This window comes from Melanerpes formicivorus, unplaced genomic scaffold (genome assembly GCF_026170545.1).
Source record: "Melanerpes formicivorus ecotype bairdi unplaced genomic scaffold, bMelFor1.0.p_v2 SCAF_62, whole genome shotgun sequence".
In the NCBI taxonomy this organism is placed as follows: Eukaryota; Metazoa; Chordata; class Aves; order Piciformes; family Picidae; genus Melanerpes; species Melanerpes formicivorus.
In genome coordinates this window covers 2,686,290-2,702,081 of record NW_027142414.1, presented here as the reverse complement: position 1 = coordinate 2,702,081, position 15,792 = coordinate 2,686,290, and the positions used below count along the sequence as shown (strand labels likewise).

The following is a 15,792-nucleotide window of genomic DNA, read 5'->3' as shown; positions in this document are numbered from 1 at the left end:
CTTTCCCACAAAAGGAAAAGCTGGGGAAAAGGCTTCCTCACAATACCTATTCATCAGGTCTGGAATGCAGCTTCCAACATCAACAGGCTATTATATTGTAACCACAGTTTGAGAGGAGTAAAACATGGGTGTTGCATTTCATCCCCACACCTCTCCCCTAACCCCATAGCTGGCTTCCCAATCCCCTTCCAATCAGTGTGTCTCATCACAATCCCACCTCCTGCATGCCTTACAGCTTGCCATTTACTGCATTCTGATGCCCTCTGACCCACAACCTACAGCCTGTTTTGCTTCTAAGACTATTGTTGATTATGGAAGCTGCAGTCTGCCCTTGGTAACCCCCCTGGATTTGGGGATTTTGAGGAAAAGCAGCCTTCTGCTACTGTACCAGCCACATCTGGTTATCCAAACCACCATCACAGTGAATACAGCACCTCTGCACTGGAACACACACTAAATACAAAACTGCTTCCAGGAATATAAAACATTTCCTTGGGTTAAATGGGTGAAATAGGAAGGCAGAACCCTTGTTACCACACTCTTCCCACAGCCACCCACCTTCTGCTCAGGCCAGTAACTACTCAGGCTGTGAGGAGATGCCTGCAAGTTACATCTTGCTCTGGTCTAGGCTGACCCAGCAGTGCGCATGGTGGAGTGTGGGAACTTCTAGTGTGAATGCATTATGAATGTGGGCAGGGCATCTCCTTGACCTGTAGGAAACTTTCTGCTTCATCTCAATTACCAGTATCCAATTACAAATGCTAAGAGAGCATCTAGTTTTCTTTCCAAGGTCCAACCCTGTTTTTCAATCAGATGCTTGCTGCCTCAGAACTCTTGATCAAGAGCTCCACTGCTAGAGAGATTTTCTTTCCTCCTTGCCTTTTAAGAATGCATTCAGTGAACCTGGAAGATACTTCTACAGACCAACCTACTGCCCCATCTTTGGGCCATGTGTAACACTGATCCAAAAAGAGGTCTATTCAAAACGTGTCCAAGGTCGTCTTCCAAGTCAAAGGAGGCAATGTGGAAAACAAACCTAATGCTGCAACTCACAAGTTTGAATCCAGGATGCTGAAAGCTGTGCATGCCCTTTGGCAGATGTGCCAGGCAAGTTTGGTTTTGAACTAAACCAGCTTCACTTTTTCCAACTAAGTTCTAAAATCCTGTAAATTATTTAAAAAACTACCCCTCCTTTACCATATCAGCCTTGTAAAGCTCAGAGCCACTGTTAAAAGTAGCAAAGCCTTGTGAATGGGAGAAGAAAATGCACTTGTGAAGCAATCCAAGTAAAAAGAGAGGAAGCACTTGTATACATACCAAATAATGGCCTTCAAAGGGACAAGAAGTAGAATTCTGATAGAGAATGGAACTCCTCTGTTGATGAGTGATGAGAAAAGTACAAGAAAAAAGCAAGGAGAAAAGGATGATCTGCTAAGTCTTAAACAACAAACCCAACAAAATCAAGAGAAAATGGTTTAGAAGAGCCTTTAAAATGAGTTTTATTGTCAGAATTTTTACAAGTAGCCTTCAGTGGCATCATACAAGAAGAACTCTGTTGCAAAACTCTAATAAATAGTCTGCCCCAAGTCCCAAAATATTTTTTGAAATAAAATAAAAACCAAACTTAAAAGAGAACAAAAGCAAGACTTCAGGATGCTCAGAGATGTTAGCAATATTTCCCATTTACAAATAATATCAGGCATTATATAAATCTCCTTCATACAAGTCATTAAAAAACCCAAGACATTCTAAACCTTTACAAAAGCACTCCAGAAATAGTTCCAAAGAGATCCATTTCCATGACAAAACATTAGAGAAGTCGTCCATGGGGATTAGCATCACAAATGAAGTTTGAGGTTGAAGTGTAGTGTGTACTTGTGTGGAGCAAGATTAAAGAGCATGAAAAAAGGATTTGAAAAGAGCTGGAAGTTTCTGTGACAAAACTACGCCTGATGATTTCAATCTGTCTGCTTGAGAATGCAGTAAAGGGGGGGGAGGGGATGTTCCTGAAATTAACCCCCAAATGTACTGCACTTTATGCAAGGCAATTATTTATTAAGGTAGCAACTGGACCCTCAGAATGGAGTGGAAAAGATTTCTCAGCACCCACACAGTTCAGTGCCTGTGCAGACTATAGCGCTTACAAGTCATGTTCTAACACCTAAAATGTATTTTCTGGAGAGGTAACATGTTGTGGCAAGTTAGCTGTTCCCTCAAAGAACAAGAAATTAACTTTCCTGGCACCAGGCAGTTTGGGAAGTCTCATGCTAGACAGTTTCACTGGGGACAAGGGATTTCAGAGCTCCAGTACTATCCCAGTATTTTGAAACATACCGTTCTCTAAGTCATCTTTACATTTCCCTCTGTCTACTACAGAAAGTGAGTTTTAAGACCTCTCATGTAAGCAAACACAAGTTGAATAAATATTTCTCAAATCTGTTGTGATTTGAGAAGTCCAGTGAAATGGAATGGGAGGAGGAGGCAGGTGCACAGAGATGGTTTATGTGGATTTTCATGGAAATAGCTCAGGGGAATGAAATCTTAGTCTCTTTACAACTTCAGCCTAAGTCTCCTGCATGTATGTAAGTAACAGATTCCCCTGGAAGGGAAGGGGACTGTACTTGAAGCGGTACAGCCACAGTACTCAGTATCTCAGCCTGCCTGACACAGTCTGGACTGCAGCATGCCTAGTTTTGCTGTTTGTAAAGTTACTTGAAGCCATTGTTTCCACAGGAAACAAAGGCTACCAGGAATGCTAATGCAATAATGTGTGATAATATGCCTCACCCATGGCTCATGTCTCTAGCCTCTCTCTGATGTTGCGATGCTGGCTGTACTGTACCATACACTATGGACACACGTTCTCTGTAATGTATGGGAAGGTAGCACTAGCAATCAAGCGGAAATTGCCAAGGAGACACCTAAAACATTGCATTACATCCCCTTGTCTGTGGCATACTTCAGAAAACAATGTAAAAGAGCAGTAAAATAAACATTTCTTTCTAATTTTCTAGATGTCATAATATTTGCCAAAGCTGCAAGGAAAAGCAGATTACCTGAAACAGAGAGAAAGGAGTTAATGGAAAGAGAGGCAGGTGGAACAGTAAGCCCGATCCAGCCTCCAAATCATTTTGTACATAACAGATAGGAGACAATGTGCAAAAAATAGACATTCACATTTTAGCAGTTAAACTTTTATTTTACCTTTTTAAAATTATTTACTTTGTTTTTCTACAAAAGGCAGACATTGATTGTTGATCTGCAATTGTTCTGAGTGCGCGCAGAGATGCAGAAAAAGGGTTATTGGAGGATGAAGGCCAGGGAAGTGCTCTGACTATACTTTCACATGTCATGATTAAGGTGGCATTAAAGCTAAAGTCCCAGTAATAATATTCATAACAGATAGTTTCCTTCCCCGTACGCTGCTCTCAGTTCATATCGATTGTGTTGAAAACCCATTCGGTGAATTTCTTCAGTTTCTCTGTTGCATTCTGGGACTCCTCCTGTAACCTCAAGTTGTCCTCCCGCAAATGTTGCACTTCGGCCTGGAGATTGGCCTTGTCTTCTTTTTCCTTAGGCATGAGGAAAAATACAGACCTCAGAGGGAATTTTAGGTCATGCTTACTATCTACACAGAGGAAGGAACCTCTTAAGAGGCCGTAAGTCTCGTTCTTCAGAAGGATTTTATGTGCAGTGACATGTCATTTTAAATCTGAGGAAGATTTGTGACATCTCATTCCTCACTTTTTGTTTGAATAAGCAGGATTTCTCCATATTAAATATTAATACAGAAGCTGACTCCCTAAGTGGTGAAATAAAACCAGGCATACGCTGTACATACAGTGTACAAATGCTGATGGGTAACTAAAAAGGAAATACTCCTGCAAACATTTCCCCCAGCTAAGACACTTCTGACCATGGCAGAGCCTTCCTGGGCAGTAACACAATACAGGAAGTTTCCACTGTAAAATTCTATGTTTAGCTAATACTGTCAAACTTTTCAACATCAGCAGGATATATTTACATGGATTAACTTCAAGCCTTTCCCAATGTTGCCTGAATTCAAGTAGAGCAATCAGATATTTACAGATTTAGACACTCTGCCCTAGCCTTGCATAATTATAAGTACGGCCTGTGAAAAGTAGTAAAGAAATCTCTTTTCTCATACAGGGATGAGACTGTCACAGGCTCAGGCAAGACAAAGCAGGATTACAGAGCTGTTAGTATCACCTATCAGCTCTGAATGTGTCTTACAAGTTTCCTGTAGTTAAAATATTTACCTTCCTTAAATCCTCTTGCAGCATCTTCAGCAAACCTTCCAGTTGGTCCACTTTAGAGGCGAGAGTTGGAGGAGATTCTTTACTGTTTAAAGCAGGCAACAAGAACAGGTGCTAGATATCATTTACTGTCACCACACAGGGTAGCTAACAGCCCTGTCTATACCAAGTGGCTTTTGGGAGGTATGCACTCAGGTAGACTAAGAATTCACAAAAAGAACCGGATAAAGAGTACATGAAATACATGCAGCACATTGATCAACAGAACAAATTTAACTCATGATTAACTGGGGTCATCCCATCACTTGACCTTTCTCTGCATTACCACTGCTTTGGACAATGGCAATTGTCTACATTTACGGTTCTTCTGTTGCCACTTCTCACCACTGTCTTATGAAGAGTTCTGTGAAGCCTGGAGATGGCTTCCAAATAAAGCTGTTCCTACTCTTTTCCCTGGGTTTGTAGCTGAGGAAGCCTACATATCTGGTCTATTTACTTACCCTGTATAAGGCTTTATCTGTGCAGTAAGCTGGTCCTCAGCCTGATCAGTGCTGGAGGCAGCGCTCACAGGCCTATGATTTTCATCAGCAGCAGCAAAGAATGAAGCTCGTTGAACTGAGAAGGCAAACAAACCATGGCAGCAGTAATGATCATTTGTTCATGTACAGCTCAAAAGCTAGACTGCAGGATCTCAAGGCAATCTAAGAAGTCTGTCTCAAGCAAGATAAGGTGATGATATGGCATACCAATATTCACTTGACAGAAACAGACTGGCACTGCAAGTGTTTGCACCGGGTTCTCCACTGTATTTGATTCAACAAGCCAGTATTAGCACTGGCACAGGACTGCACTGTCACACATCATGCTTTACCCTCAAGCTAAGCAGCTCTCCAGGAGGGAGATGCTAGAGAGTGAGAAGCAGAGACAGCCTGGCGGTGTTTGCAGAGTCCACCCAAGGCCAATTCCAAGACAGGCAAGAAGCCAAGCTGTGCAGAACCTCCTGGGCACAAGTACATGACACTACCCAATAACTCAGTAACTATACTTAGCCTCCTTCGCTCCACAAAGGATGCCTTTATCTTGAGGAAAGAAAAGCTCACTGTGCACAATTTAGTTGTGGAAAGTAAAATGACCAATGTAATTTTTCAGAACCAGAAATTTTTTCCTTATGCCTTAGAAAACATTTTCAGATTGAAATATGAAACCTGCTTCCTGCCTCCTGTCGACACTTTTTGTCCTGTAATTGCTCAGATGTTTTAACACATCGCTAAATCACTATCACATGTGATGTGTCTCTGAGCTCCTGACTGCCCCTGCTGCTGCAGCTTCCTAGCACAAACAGTAACATAAACACTTTTTAGTTTAATAAAGGAGCATCTCTCTCCCTCAGCAGCTGCTGTTCTCTCACTGGAAATGGAGTGGCATTGTCTCTTTCTGCTTGGCTTATTTTTATTTTGTGCTTTCAACAAGGTTAAAATTATTGTGCCTTGGTATTTGATGGACTTTCTCCTGCTCCTCTCTTTTTCCCTTTGAATGAAAATACTGCAGATTGGTGTAGCTCAAGAATCCAGGCAGCTGTGGTTCCGGCTAGTTGCAGATACTGCTGTTTGTGACTTCAGGGACTTGTGCTGAAGACACCAACAATGTAGAAGAGAGGTGTCCAGGATCACAGGCTGCTTGGTACCTGTCAATCTGTACTGGCACCTGGCAGAGACTAGAGACTGGGATTATACTGACATCAGACAGCTCCAAGTCAAATATGAATGTATATTTACAGCAGTGAGATAAAGGTGCCAGCCAACACATTACCCCAGCATTTCTTTGTATGGGCTGGCAGTTTACTACCTTCTTCACACAGTTTGTTCACACTTCTAAGGGGACACACAAGTGAGCTTGTGGCCTACAAAAGTGAGGGATTTAGTTTAATGAGGACAGTCAAATAAAGTAACAATAAAAAAGATCTTTTCAACAGAAATTGCTGACCACAGAGAAATGAATTAAAATCTGGGTTTCATCCCTATGTGATGGTGAAAAAAAAGACATCACTACAACTCTATCTCCTCTTGAGAACTAAGGCTTACTTTGAATACTCCTTCCCAAGAGTGCACAGCAGAAACATGAGGCATGCTGATCCTACAATTCCAATGGCAATAAAGCAGAGCACATGTGTGCCTTGAACACCAGGTTAGACTTGCACTTGCTTAATGATGTATACGGCTACTACCAGACAACAGCCAAGAAAGCAAGTGACTTTGCAATCTTCTCCAACCATGCAGAACAATGTCCTATTATAATAACTGTAAGGTAAACTGCCTTTGGGCTGAATATATCTAGGCAGCTTAAGAGTTCTCTTCAGTTTACTAAGTGTTGAGGAGCTGGAAAGTGCCCTAGGATGAAATGACACCTTTGTGCAAGTCTATGTATTCAGAGTATGCAAAGGGAAGAATAGTGATGGAAAAGTATATGCCAGGGAGGCTTCTTTCCCAGGTTACCTTGGCAGCACTACAGAAACATCTTGCTGGCACAGTAAGCAAGCAATCATTAGTGTGCTCATATGCTTTTCCCCTGCTATTTGACTTCACTTCTGCACTTCTGTGCCAGATGTCTTTTCTACCCTAGCTGTGATGTCTGCAACTTGCTCTAGACAAAATGAAAAGTAGTCAGTTTCAGAGATTCAGCCAAACTTCAGCACAGAGGGACCCCAGTATGAAGAAGTACTAACTGAGGATTATATCCAAAATTTAGGCTACTAAGACTTAACCTTCAGATTATTAGAAACAGTGAAAACAACAAAAGCAAGAGTCAAGGTTTAAATAAAAAAAAAAAAAAAAGCCAACAAAAATTCCTTTATGAAGCATGGACAAAAAAATCATCTAAGTATTATTTCCTGAAAACTTACCTTCAAAGGCTTTGGCAGCATCTACCAAGTTTGACCAGTCCAGATCAGAGGCAGAATCAGGCAATGGCATAAGACCAGGGTCTGGCATGGGCTGCCTCCTTTGCTCCTGGATATCTGTGAGGGAGCTGTCTGAGGCAGAAAACTCACCTAGAGTAATGCAAAACAGATTATAAACTTCATGAAAAACTCCTAAATTCCTTTCTTAATACTAATGCATCTCTATTTTTTACATTTTCTGGGATGGCACTTCTAGAACCAGAACTCAGTATGAGTGTGTGACCAGCTGCAGTTGAACAGCATGTCACAAGCTAGTTTTCTAAGACTGCTTCTCACTAGGACATTCAGAACCTGAAGTTCTAACCTGCCAGAATCCTTGCAGCTTAGTGCTTCAGAAGCCAGCCTCTCCCTCCCCCCCACCCCCATCACTGCGGCTGAGGGCACCACTCTTCTACCCAATGACTCCTGCCTCTGCACAAGCTAAAGATACTTTGGAGAGCTCTGCAGCTAGCTGAGGCTTCTGTCTGCTTCTATGAGAACAGAAAATTGTGGGGATTTTTTTTCCTCTTTTTACAATCTCATAAACCAGTGGGAACAGACTTGGGCCTACCAAGATGAATTGGAACAAAAAACCCCAAACATTTAAATAACTTCCAAAGCACTGGACACTTCTCAGCAGGTTAGTGAAACCTCCTGATCTTTACTGAAAAATACCCACACAGCCATAAATTGGTACACTGCCCATCACACAGCAAGCTGGAAAGGATATAAACTCCCTGTAATTTTTGTGCAAACTGGCATCTGTCAAAGTGCAGCACTTGAAATATTGTCACTAATTAGGGAAAAGACTAAATTGTCGACCAACAGTTATCTGCTTTGAGTTACTGCCTGGACAATCAAAAAATGCCTGATTAGCCAGGACACGTTTAAGCTTACAAGTGGTAATGACTTCTTCCTCATGCTTCCTGTTGGGGCACAGGGGAGGTTTTGAAAACATGTAGTTGGTACTAGAAGCACCAGAGATGTAGTAGTGAGAAGGTGGATTGGACACCTGGGAGCAAGTTGTAGAGAAGAAAGGTATGGTGATGAATCCGTTTGGACCAGAGTGAATAGAAAAGACAGTGTGGTGGGCAGAACACAAGCCCATGGTAGTTTAATAACTATGTAACTTCAATAGTTAAAATAACTTTCTAATAACTTTAGCTAAATAGTATTGCTGCCTGGGAAGCAATAACCACAACAGCTACATTGCATTCATTTCTTTGCTCAAAAATCTTGAGTTTTGTGTCACAGGATCAGAGGATGATAGGGATTGAAAGGGACCTCTGGAGATCATCAAGTCCAATCCCCCCACCAGAGCAGGACCATAGAATCTAGAACAGCTCACGCAGGAATGCATCCAGATGGCTCTTGAAAGTCTCCAAAGAAGGAGACTCCATCTCCTCTCTGGGGAGCCTGTTCCAGTGTTCTGTGACTCTCACAGTAAAGAAGTTGCTCCTCATGTTAGGTGGAACGTGTGCTGTAGTTTATATCCATTGCCCCTTGTCCTAATGTCTTGTGTGCATTTTTGTTTTGTCTTTTTTATAAAACTGAGTTTAGCACTGAGGATTCTTGTATCATCTCCTCAAAAGAAGGCAGTTACTTGGGAAGTTGTTCACATCAAAATATTTACAATTAGTGGGAAGACCTGCAGAAGGAGAAACTGAAAAACTACCTGTTTCAAAAATGTTGTGTTGGATTGCTGATTAAGGCAGGTAACTAAATTTGTTTTCCCTCTTCAAAACAGATGAAGGTGCTCTGCAATGACTGCTCTTTGTTATTCTGATCTTTGAATTAAAAGAATTTTGCATAGCTGGAAGCCAACAAATACTTGTACTAAGTATCCAACTCTACTTAATCCTTCTCTCAGCAGAGGCATGCTTAGGGGGAGACAATTCATATGCCACTTAAATAGCTGGTCCTTCTATCACACAGCCCCTACCTACACTTTATAGCAAATGGAAAATCTTGTTTTGTGGACAAATGCAAAAAGTGTATGGGCTAGGAGGAGCAATTGGTTTGGTGGAAGAGAATGTGGCAATGCAAGAAGGTTTTGTGGTTTTCTTTTTGGAAAATAGAGGCATTTAAAGGGAAACAGACCAAGTGCTGCTTTCCACTTCTACTCAGATGCCATTATTCACCTTCTGCCCCTGAGCCCTCAGCAGCCAAATCCACCAGCCAGTTACAAGTGTAACCAAGTCTGCAAAGTTATTTCAGTACATATAAAAAGCAGACGTGGAGAGAGCTCAGTTTCCAAACTCTTTACGCATGAAACATGTTCTACAGAAACGACAGCTCATGAAAATGTCAGGTTCAACACTGCAAACCAATGCCTGGGGACCACAGGCAGATGAAAAGAATTAAAAAGAGATTTCTTTGGCGGTCTTGTGTATCTAAATACTGATGCTGCTTAGGGCCCACTGCAGTGAGCTGCATCTGTTGATAGCCTTGCACTTTCCTCTTGAAACATACTAAAACATGAACGAGGAGCAGATAGGGACTTCTTCAGAAACCACTGCAGAGTCCTACACTGTGAGATCCAGCACTATTTCTGGAAAGCACATTGAGTACACGTTTAGTTATGAGGTACAGTGGGAAGCTGTGAAAACTCCCTTTCTCACCAACAGAGAAATTCACATGCAGCAACACACAAGCTATCAGATGGTCCTACTGAGACGTTTCAGTAAACTAATGGGGGAAAGCTGAACGTCTGCTTGACAGCAGCTTACCAAATAACATTTTCTTGTTAGCTGTTGATGTGTGACTAAAGTAAGTACCTCAAGTCCTGTAAAATGAATAGGGTAAGGGAGTGAATTTAGAAACAGCTGGTGCAATAAAAGCTGTGTCTCCTACAATTGCACATCCACATGTCCACTAGCAGTTCTCCATTTTTGGATCATTATTTTCCTAATAGTATCTTCTTCCCGTAATTCCACATTAAAGGAGCTGATACTGGTGGATAACTAGGCATACTCTATTCGCTCCTTGGTCCAACTTGGCCGGATGACTTCTGGAAGAAACAGTGAAAACTTGCAGCCAAAGAGGCAAATTTTTATGCTCCCTCCACAAAGTCACTGGATGACCAGTCATGCAGTCTTATACCCACTGAAGTAAGGACAAACAAAATTCCTGTCTTATATTTTCAGACATGTGACTTGACTCTCCTTAATTCAACAAAATCAAGACGGAGTTACTAATTGTTGGAACAAACATTTTCCTTCAACATGATTCACGAAGGATTCATTTGAAAGTAGAAGATGGGGAAACAGACTGACCATGTAGTGATTTCATTCCCAAAGTATACGATGGTCTCCGTAATGGCAGCGACTTTGGGAGAGAAGGGTAGGTGCTGGTGAACAGTACATCGTTTGGCATGGCTTGGTCCAGCAGCGAGGCCCGCGAGGTGAAGAAGTGGTCCCTTTGACCACTGTAAATACTCTCATCTGACAAAGTCCTTTGCAAGGCACGCCTTGTGGTAGGAGTGCTGGGAAAGGGAGACTGACAGGACAGAGTGTGTGACTACACATTCATAAAAACATAAAAAGAAATAAGAAGGGGAAAAAAAAAAATCAATAAAGAAACTTTTGAAGTCTCTGTTGAAATTATTTTTAAAAACTTAAGAAAACCCAACCCAACAAAACCCCAAGTTAACTTTACCCTTCTTTTCAGAGTGGATATGAAAAACACCTAGAGGCATCTGCTTTGGAAGAGATTAAAACTAAGTAACATATAAAGATCTATCTTAACCTCTCTCACATTCTACCTTTTAAATACCCTTCTAACTTCTGGCTAGCTCAGGCAACCCTCAGGGGTTCTAGAGCTGATGTGTAGCAGAGAGAATGCTTAAAGAAACAGCCTGAATGCTGCATACAACAGAGCTCTCCCTTGTCCTGGGGGAGGCTGCCTTCCTGCAGGCACAGCACCAGCACACGCCAACTAATTAAAAGTCTCATACTACTGAACAACTAGGAACACCACCACTGCTTTGATTCTTCAGAAGGATTTGAATAAAAATGAAGTAAACAGTCCCATCATTAAAAGAACTTATGTGTTACCCTCACCATTGTCCCAGCCTCTTTCATGTTCCACACAGAAGGAAGCAATGCTGTGGTTAGCCTGGAGTTAGGTACTCTAACCAGCACTCTAACCACCACGCTGCTATCAAGGAATGCATAACTATTACCATCAGCATGAAACCTGTAGCAACGTAACTATCCCTAAGATACAAGATTTCTTTTATTGTTTGGTTAGAATTTGATTCAAAGGCTCTCATAAATAAATGGCAAACAGAAGGGAAGATGTCATCACCCTCATTTGCTCTGTAAGCACGTTTGAGCAAAAAAGGAGATACCATTTCTGGTAAGAGTGATTTATCATTATAAAAAGTTGCTCATTTGCACATAAAAATAATTGTCTCTTCTGAGAAAAAGGAAAAAAAAATTCTCAAACAGCTGGTTCTCTATTCCTTTGATCAAAATCCCACACTATGAAGTGGGAGAAGAATGTGGAGGTGGGACTATTGATACTTACAGCAGAAGACAATCTGCCAAATTCTTATTGTGCTGGGGTTTGGGGGATTTTTTTTTTTTTAAAAAAAGAAAAAAAATTAGTATTAAAATATTTCTGCACATTTTTGTTTTACTATTAAAGATCAGAAACAATTAAAATTCATTCCAAAATGTAAAAGCTCAATCATCAGTGAGATCTCCCAGTAGTTGTCACCAAGCGGCAAAGGAAAGAACTGCTAAGTCAAGCAGCATTTACTTGGGTCTGATATAAATTCACTCAGTGTTAAAGAATTAGGAGCTGGAACCACCAGTTAATATCAGGTTTTCAGATTAAAATGTTGCACAGATACCAACACCTGATGGAGTCAGAACAGAAGCAATATGAGTAGCAATTGCCTTCTGGTAATAGAGCGGAGGGGTGAGAAAAAGAAGGGTGGCTTGTCTGAGAAGACGTAAGTAGTAGATAAGGAGATAAAGAAGGCACACAAGGCACGCAACATCACAGCCTAGAACAAAATCCACTAGCAAACAAAGCCTTTGGCAGCTAAGAGACAGAAAAGAGGAGGACTTTTGATCTTTGTCAACTAATGAAGGAATGGAGACCATTACAGCTTTTACCTTTTTTTTCCTTTGAACTGTCAAAAGAATTTTACGCTGTAGGAGTAACTTTTTTGTAAGATGAAATATAAACCATGCAGTGGGTACAAATGACAGTCATTTTTAAAATGGAAAAGATTTAATTCATTGATGTGACAGAATGTTATTAACTTCCTGAAATTTATCATAAGTCTAAATTGAGTTAGCATACTTATCACAGTCACCAGGAAGTAAAGATCAGGGTAAGAACTGGATTCACTAGCTCCAAAGCAGAAAAACAACCAGCTTGGGAACACACACTTTTCATGGTTCTCAGGTCACCTCCTTAAACAGAATGGAATTTATTGGCACCAGAGCAATCCCCTTGCTCAAAATGAACAACAGGAGATGGTGGCATTGCCCAGGTCCCACTCTCCTCAGAACAACCACCACAAACCTAAGAAAAGGTATCCTGCCATTGGCAAGTCTTTCGTCCTGTAGCTTCAGAGGTAACATGAACAATCTCATAGGAAACCCAGCACTTAACAAGTTTTAATAAGCCACTCTAGGTATTCTCAAGAGAAGAAAGAAGCTGCAGCTCTCTCTTCTGCATGGTTGCTGTGGAAACCATGTGGGCTCTAGATGATGAGCCTGAGCTGTTAAGCACTGACTGTACTTGGGAGACTCTTAAAATGAAGACATTCTCTTCAAAATTATGGACATTAAAATTAATGTATGCACTTTGATGGCATTATACACATTTTGAAATACACCAGGAAATGTTCCTAAATATTTATTCTGTATAAATATTTGCTTAAGTTTAGGGAGCATTCCTGGTCCTTGTGCAGTAACAGGACCAGAAGGGCACAAAAGATTTTTGCAAGAATCTTCAACACTATCAACAAGTCACTGTCTAGTGATCTGATCGGAGAACAATTCAAATGCACAGGACAACACTACAGGGTTTTCCATAAGCCAGCAGTCCCAAGTGTCTTTGCAATCCAGGATATTGGTCTCCTTACTCTGGCACATGAAGCTGTAATCATATTGCAGTGACTGCAGTAATGAAACCATTTCCCAGGTGCATTTCTCTGGTAGAAAAGTCTGTGACAAATGACTGACTTTCTGTCCGTGATGAGAACTCAAGGAATGCCTTGCATTTTATTCTGCTGTTATGGATGAGAACAGAAGAGATTCAATCTGCAAAGCTCTTGAGTCCAATGCAGTGTCCAACTGAATAAGCTCTGTATGAATGAACACTTCTGCTTAGACAGTTCTGAAAGCACTCAGCATTCTCTGCACAGAAATCTTTGCGCTCCATGCCCCCATCATATTTCAGATTATGAAGCATTTGCTGTATTAGTTAATATACCCAGGCAGCAATGAACTCAACCATCAAATTCTTACGAAGTGTGTAACTTTACACATTTCTGGTTTATGACTTGGAAGAGGACCTGCATGTTGCTTTTAAAGTATTGTTGGATTTCACTTAAGTGTGACAAGAGATAGATGACAGACTCATTCTTTAACATACCTTAAAATTCTTCTGGGATTCAGGTGTTGGGCTATCAAGATCTATCAATTTCTTCAGCTCTTCTTCAACAGTGGACTTGGATGCTCGTTTTGGTGATGCTCGTAGGTCTCTTGCTGAAGCCCGCAGCCGAGGGTGAGCCATTTCATTGCCATCACTCTGGTGACGTCTTAAATGAAATGGAACAGATACATTCAGGTCTCAACGCCCTGGGGCAGGAGGCATGAATGAAACAGGAATTATAGCACCTTCAGGATTTTCAAAGAAAAAACCTAGGTAGGGGGCATGGAGGAGGGAAGAAGTTTCACTATTATGGCAGAGCCTCATCTTAATGAATACCTGTTGAAGCAATAAACTTGTTTAAAAGCATCAACTAGCAAGACTATCATAATATATTTTCCCAGTAAGAAACAGAATCTATTAAGATGTTATGTATTCAGTACAAAACTAGCAAATACAAATGTCCTCCATGAGTCCCAAAGTAGCAAATCACTAAGTTTCTTTTATTGTTTAACTGGCTTTTTATAATGGCAGTTATCACAAAGTTTCACCATCGCTTTTGGCACCCAGTTATTGGCATCATCTAGGGACGCTGTGCTCGGCAATGTAAGTCAAGAAGGGTTGAATAAACAACTTTAAAACAGGCTTTCTAAACCAGTTGCTAGACTTAAAAGGAACAATATTTTCAGCAGCAAGCTGTTTTGCAAGGTCTCTTCCAAAAGAGATGTAACGCAGAGCGACCTTGGCTTGCTTTAAGCCAGTTAGACTGGATACTGGCAGCAGTCTGAACAAGGGGACACGGAGCGCCACAAAGCCAATGCATGGCATGCACAGCTCTGCTACACGCATGAGAGGCTTAAGGAAAACACAGGCTCTGCGTTAAGAGGATTTTCAATATTTGTGCAAATAGGCATTTCGAGTCACCTTTAAGAAGCCCCAAGGGAAGATAAGCTTTAATAGGACTGAAATCCACACAGCTCTCTAAAAATGATGAAATGATCTTTTACAAGTTAACAAGGAATGAGATTAGCTAACTATCAAACAGTTCAGCCTAACTGCAGAACTCTAGATTTAAATTCTGCAGAAGTCTAGGCATTCTATTAGTCTTGAGCTCTTTTCTGTGTAGAGAAGTGTCACAGATTACCAATGCTTCTTTACAATTAAAGCAAATCACCAAAGAAGAAAAAACAAAAAAAATCAGTCTTACTTTCTTGAATCCATAAACCCCACTGAGTTTATTGTCCCTTCTGGCTTTTTCCATCCAATCAGATACTTGCTTGTAGCACCCTGGCGAGGGTAGAAAGTCCTAGGACCAGATGAGGAGGAAGAGGAGGAGGAGAAAGAAGGTGCAAGCTGAGGAGAAGTAGCAGGATGAAGCTCTTCTTTAGGTGAGCTTCTGGCACTGGTGAAAACAACTGGGCTGGCTGAGTGTCGTGAGCTCATGGTACTAGGAGGAAAAAATAATATATATATTTTTGAGACAAATTTTGTTTATATGTGTGTGTGTGCACCTTGTCTAACTGTTTTTAAAGCAGAACTCTGGGCACAGTGTTACTCTTATCAAAAGTGGGTAGAGCAGCAAAACCAGTTCACTCTTGAGGGCCTTCCACCAATGCTTCATTAAAAGCATCTCACATAGCAATGAAACATTTTGTTAAGCACCCTCTAGGAATGCAATATCCCACCATCTCCTCATTCCCTTCCAACAAATGGGAAATCCAGGGTTTACAGTCATTAGGCAGCTTGAAAGTAATACAAAAGGGATTGTATTTGAATTAGCAAGAAAGAGCCCAAGCTGAATTTCTTGCTGGAATTCCTTGGTGTGGAGGAAAACATGTTTTGAAGGATCTTAAGCAACAGGAAACATCTCGTTAACCAGAGAAGAAATGCATACGTCCTTCAAAAGAGGGCGTCCTGGGTTTTGCCTGAAAAGAATTTACCACCTGCAAGAATGCATTTAGTAAC

General features: G+C 41.1%; 1 protein-coding gene across 5 annotated transcripts in view; it reads right to left on the bottom strand.

The window, feature by feature from the left end:
• Positions 1–1,474: 1,474 nt before the first annotated feature.
• Positions 1,475–15,792, bottom strand: part of SIPA1L1 (signal induced proliferation associated 1 like 1) — a 239,752-nt gene continuing 225,434 nt past the window's right edge. For 4 of the 5 annotated variants that reach the window (XM_068162142.1, XM_068162144.1, XM_068162141.1 and 1 more), the window contains 7 exons: positions 15,035–15,274; positions 13,831–13,996; positions 10,488–10,731; positions 7,177–7,323; positions 4,778–4,892; positions 4,281–4,362; positions 1,475–3,572 (listed from right to left, as the gene is read on the bottom strand). In XM_068162142.1, the coding sequence (XP_068018243.1) occupies positions 3,429–3,572; positions 4,281–4,362; positions 4,778–4,892; positions 7,177–7,323; positions 10,488–10,731; positions 13,831–13,996; positions 15,035–15,274 (1,138 nt within the window). In that variant the 3' untranslated portion in view covers positions 1,475–3,428. The remainder of the gene's footprint in view (positions 3,573–4,280; positions 4,363–4,777; positions 4,893–7,176; positions 7,324–10,487; positions 10,732–13,830; positions 13,997–15,034; positions 15,275–15,792) is intronic. The other variant, XM_068162145.1, reaches the window with a different exon arrangement.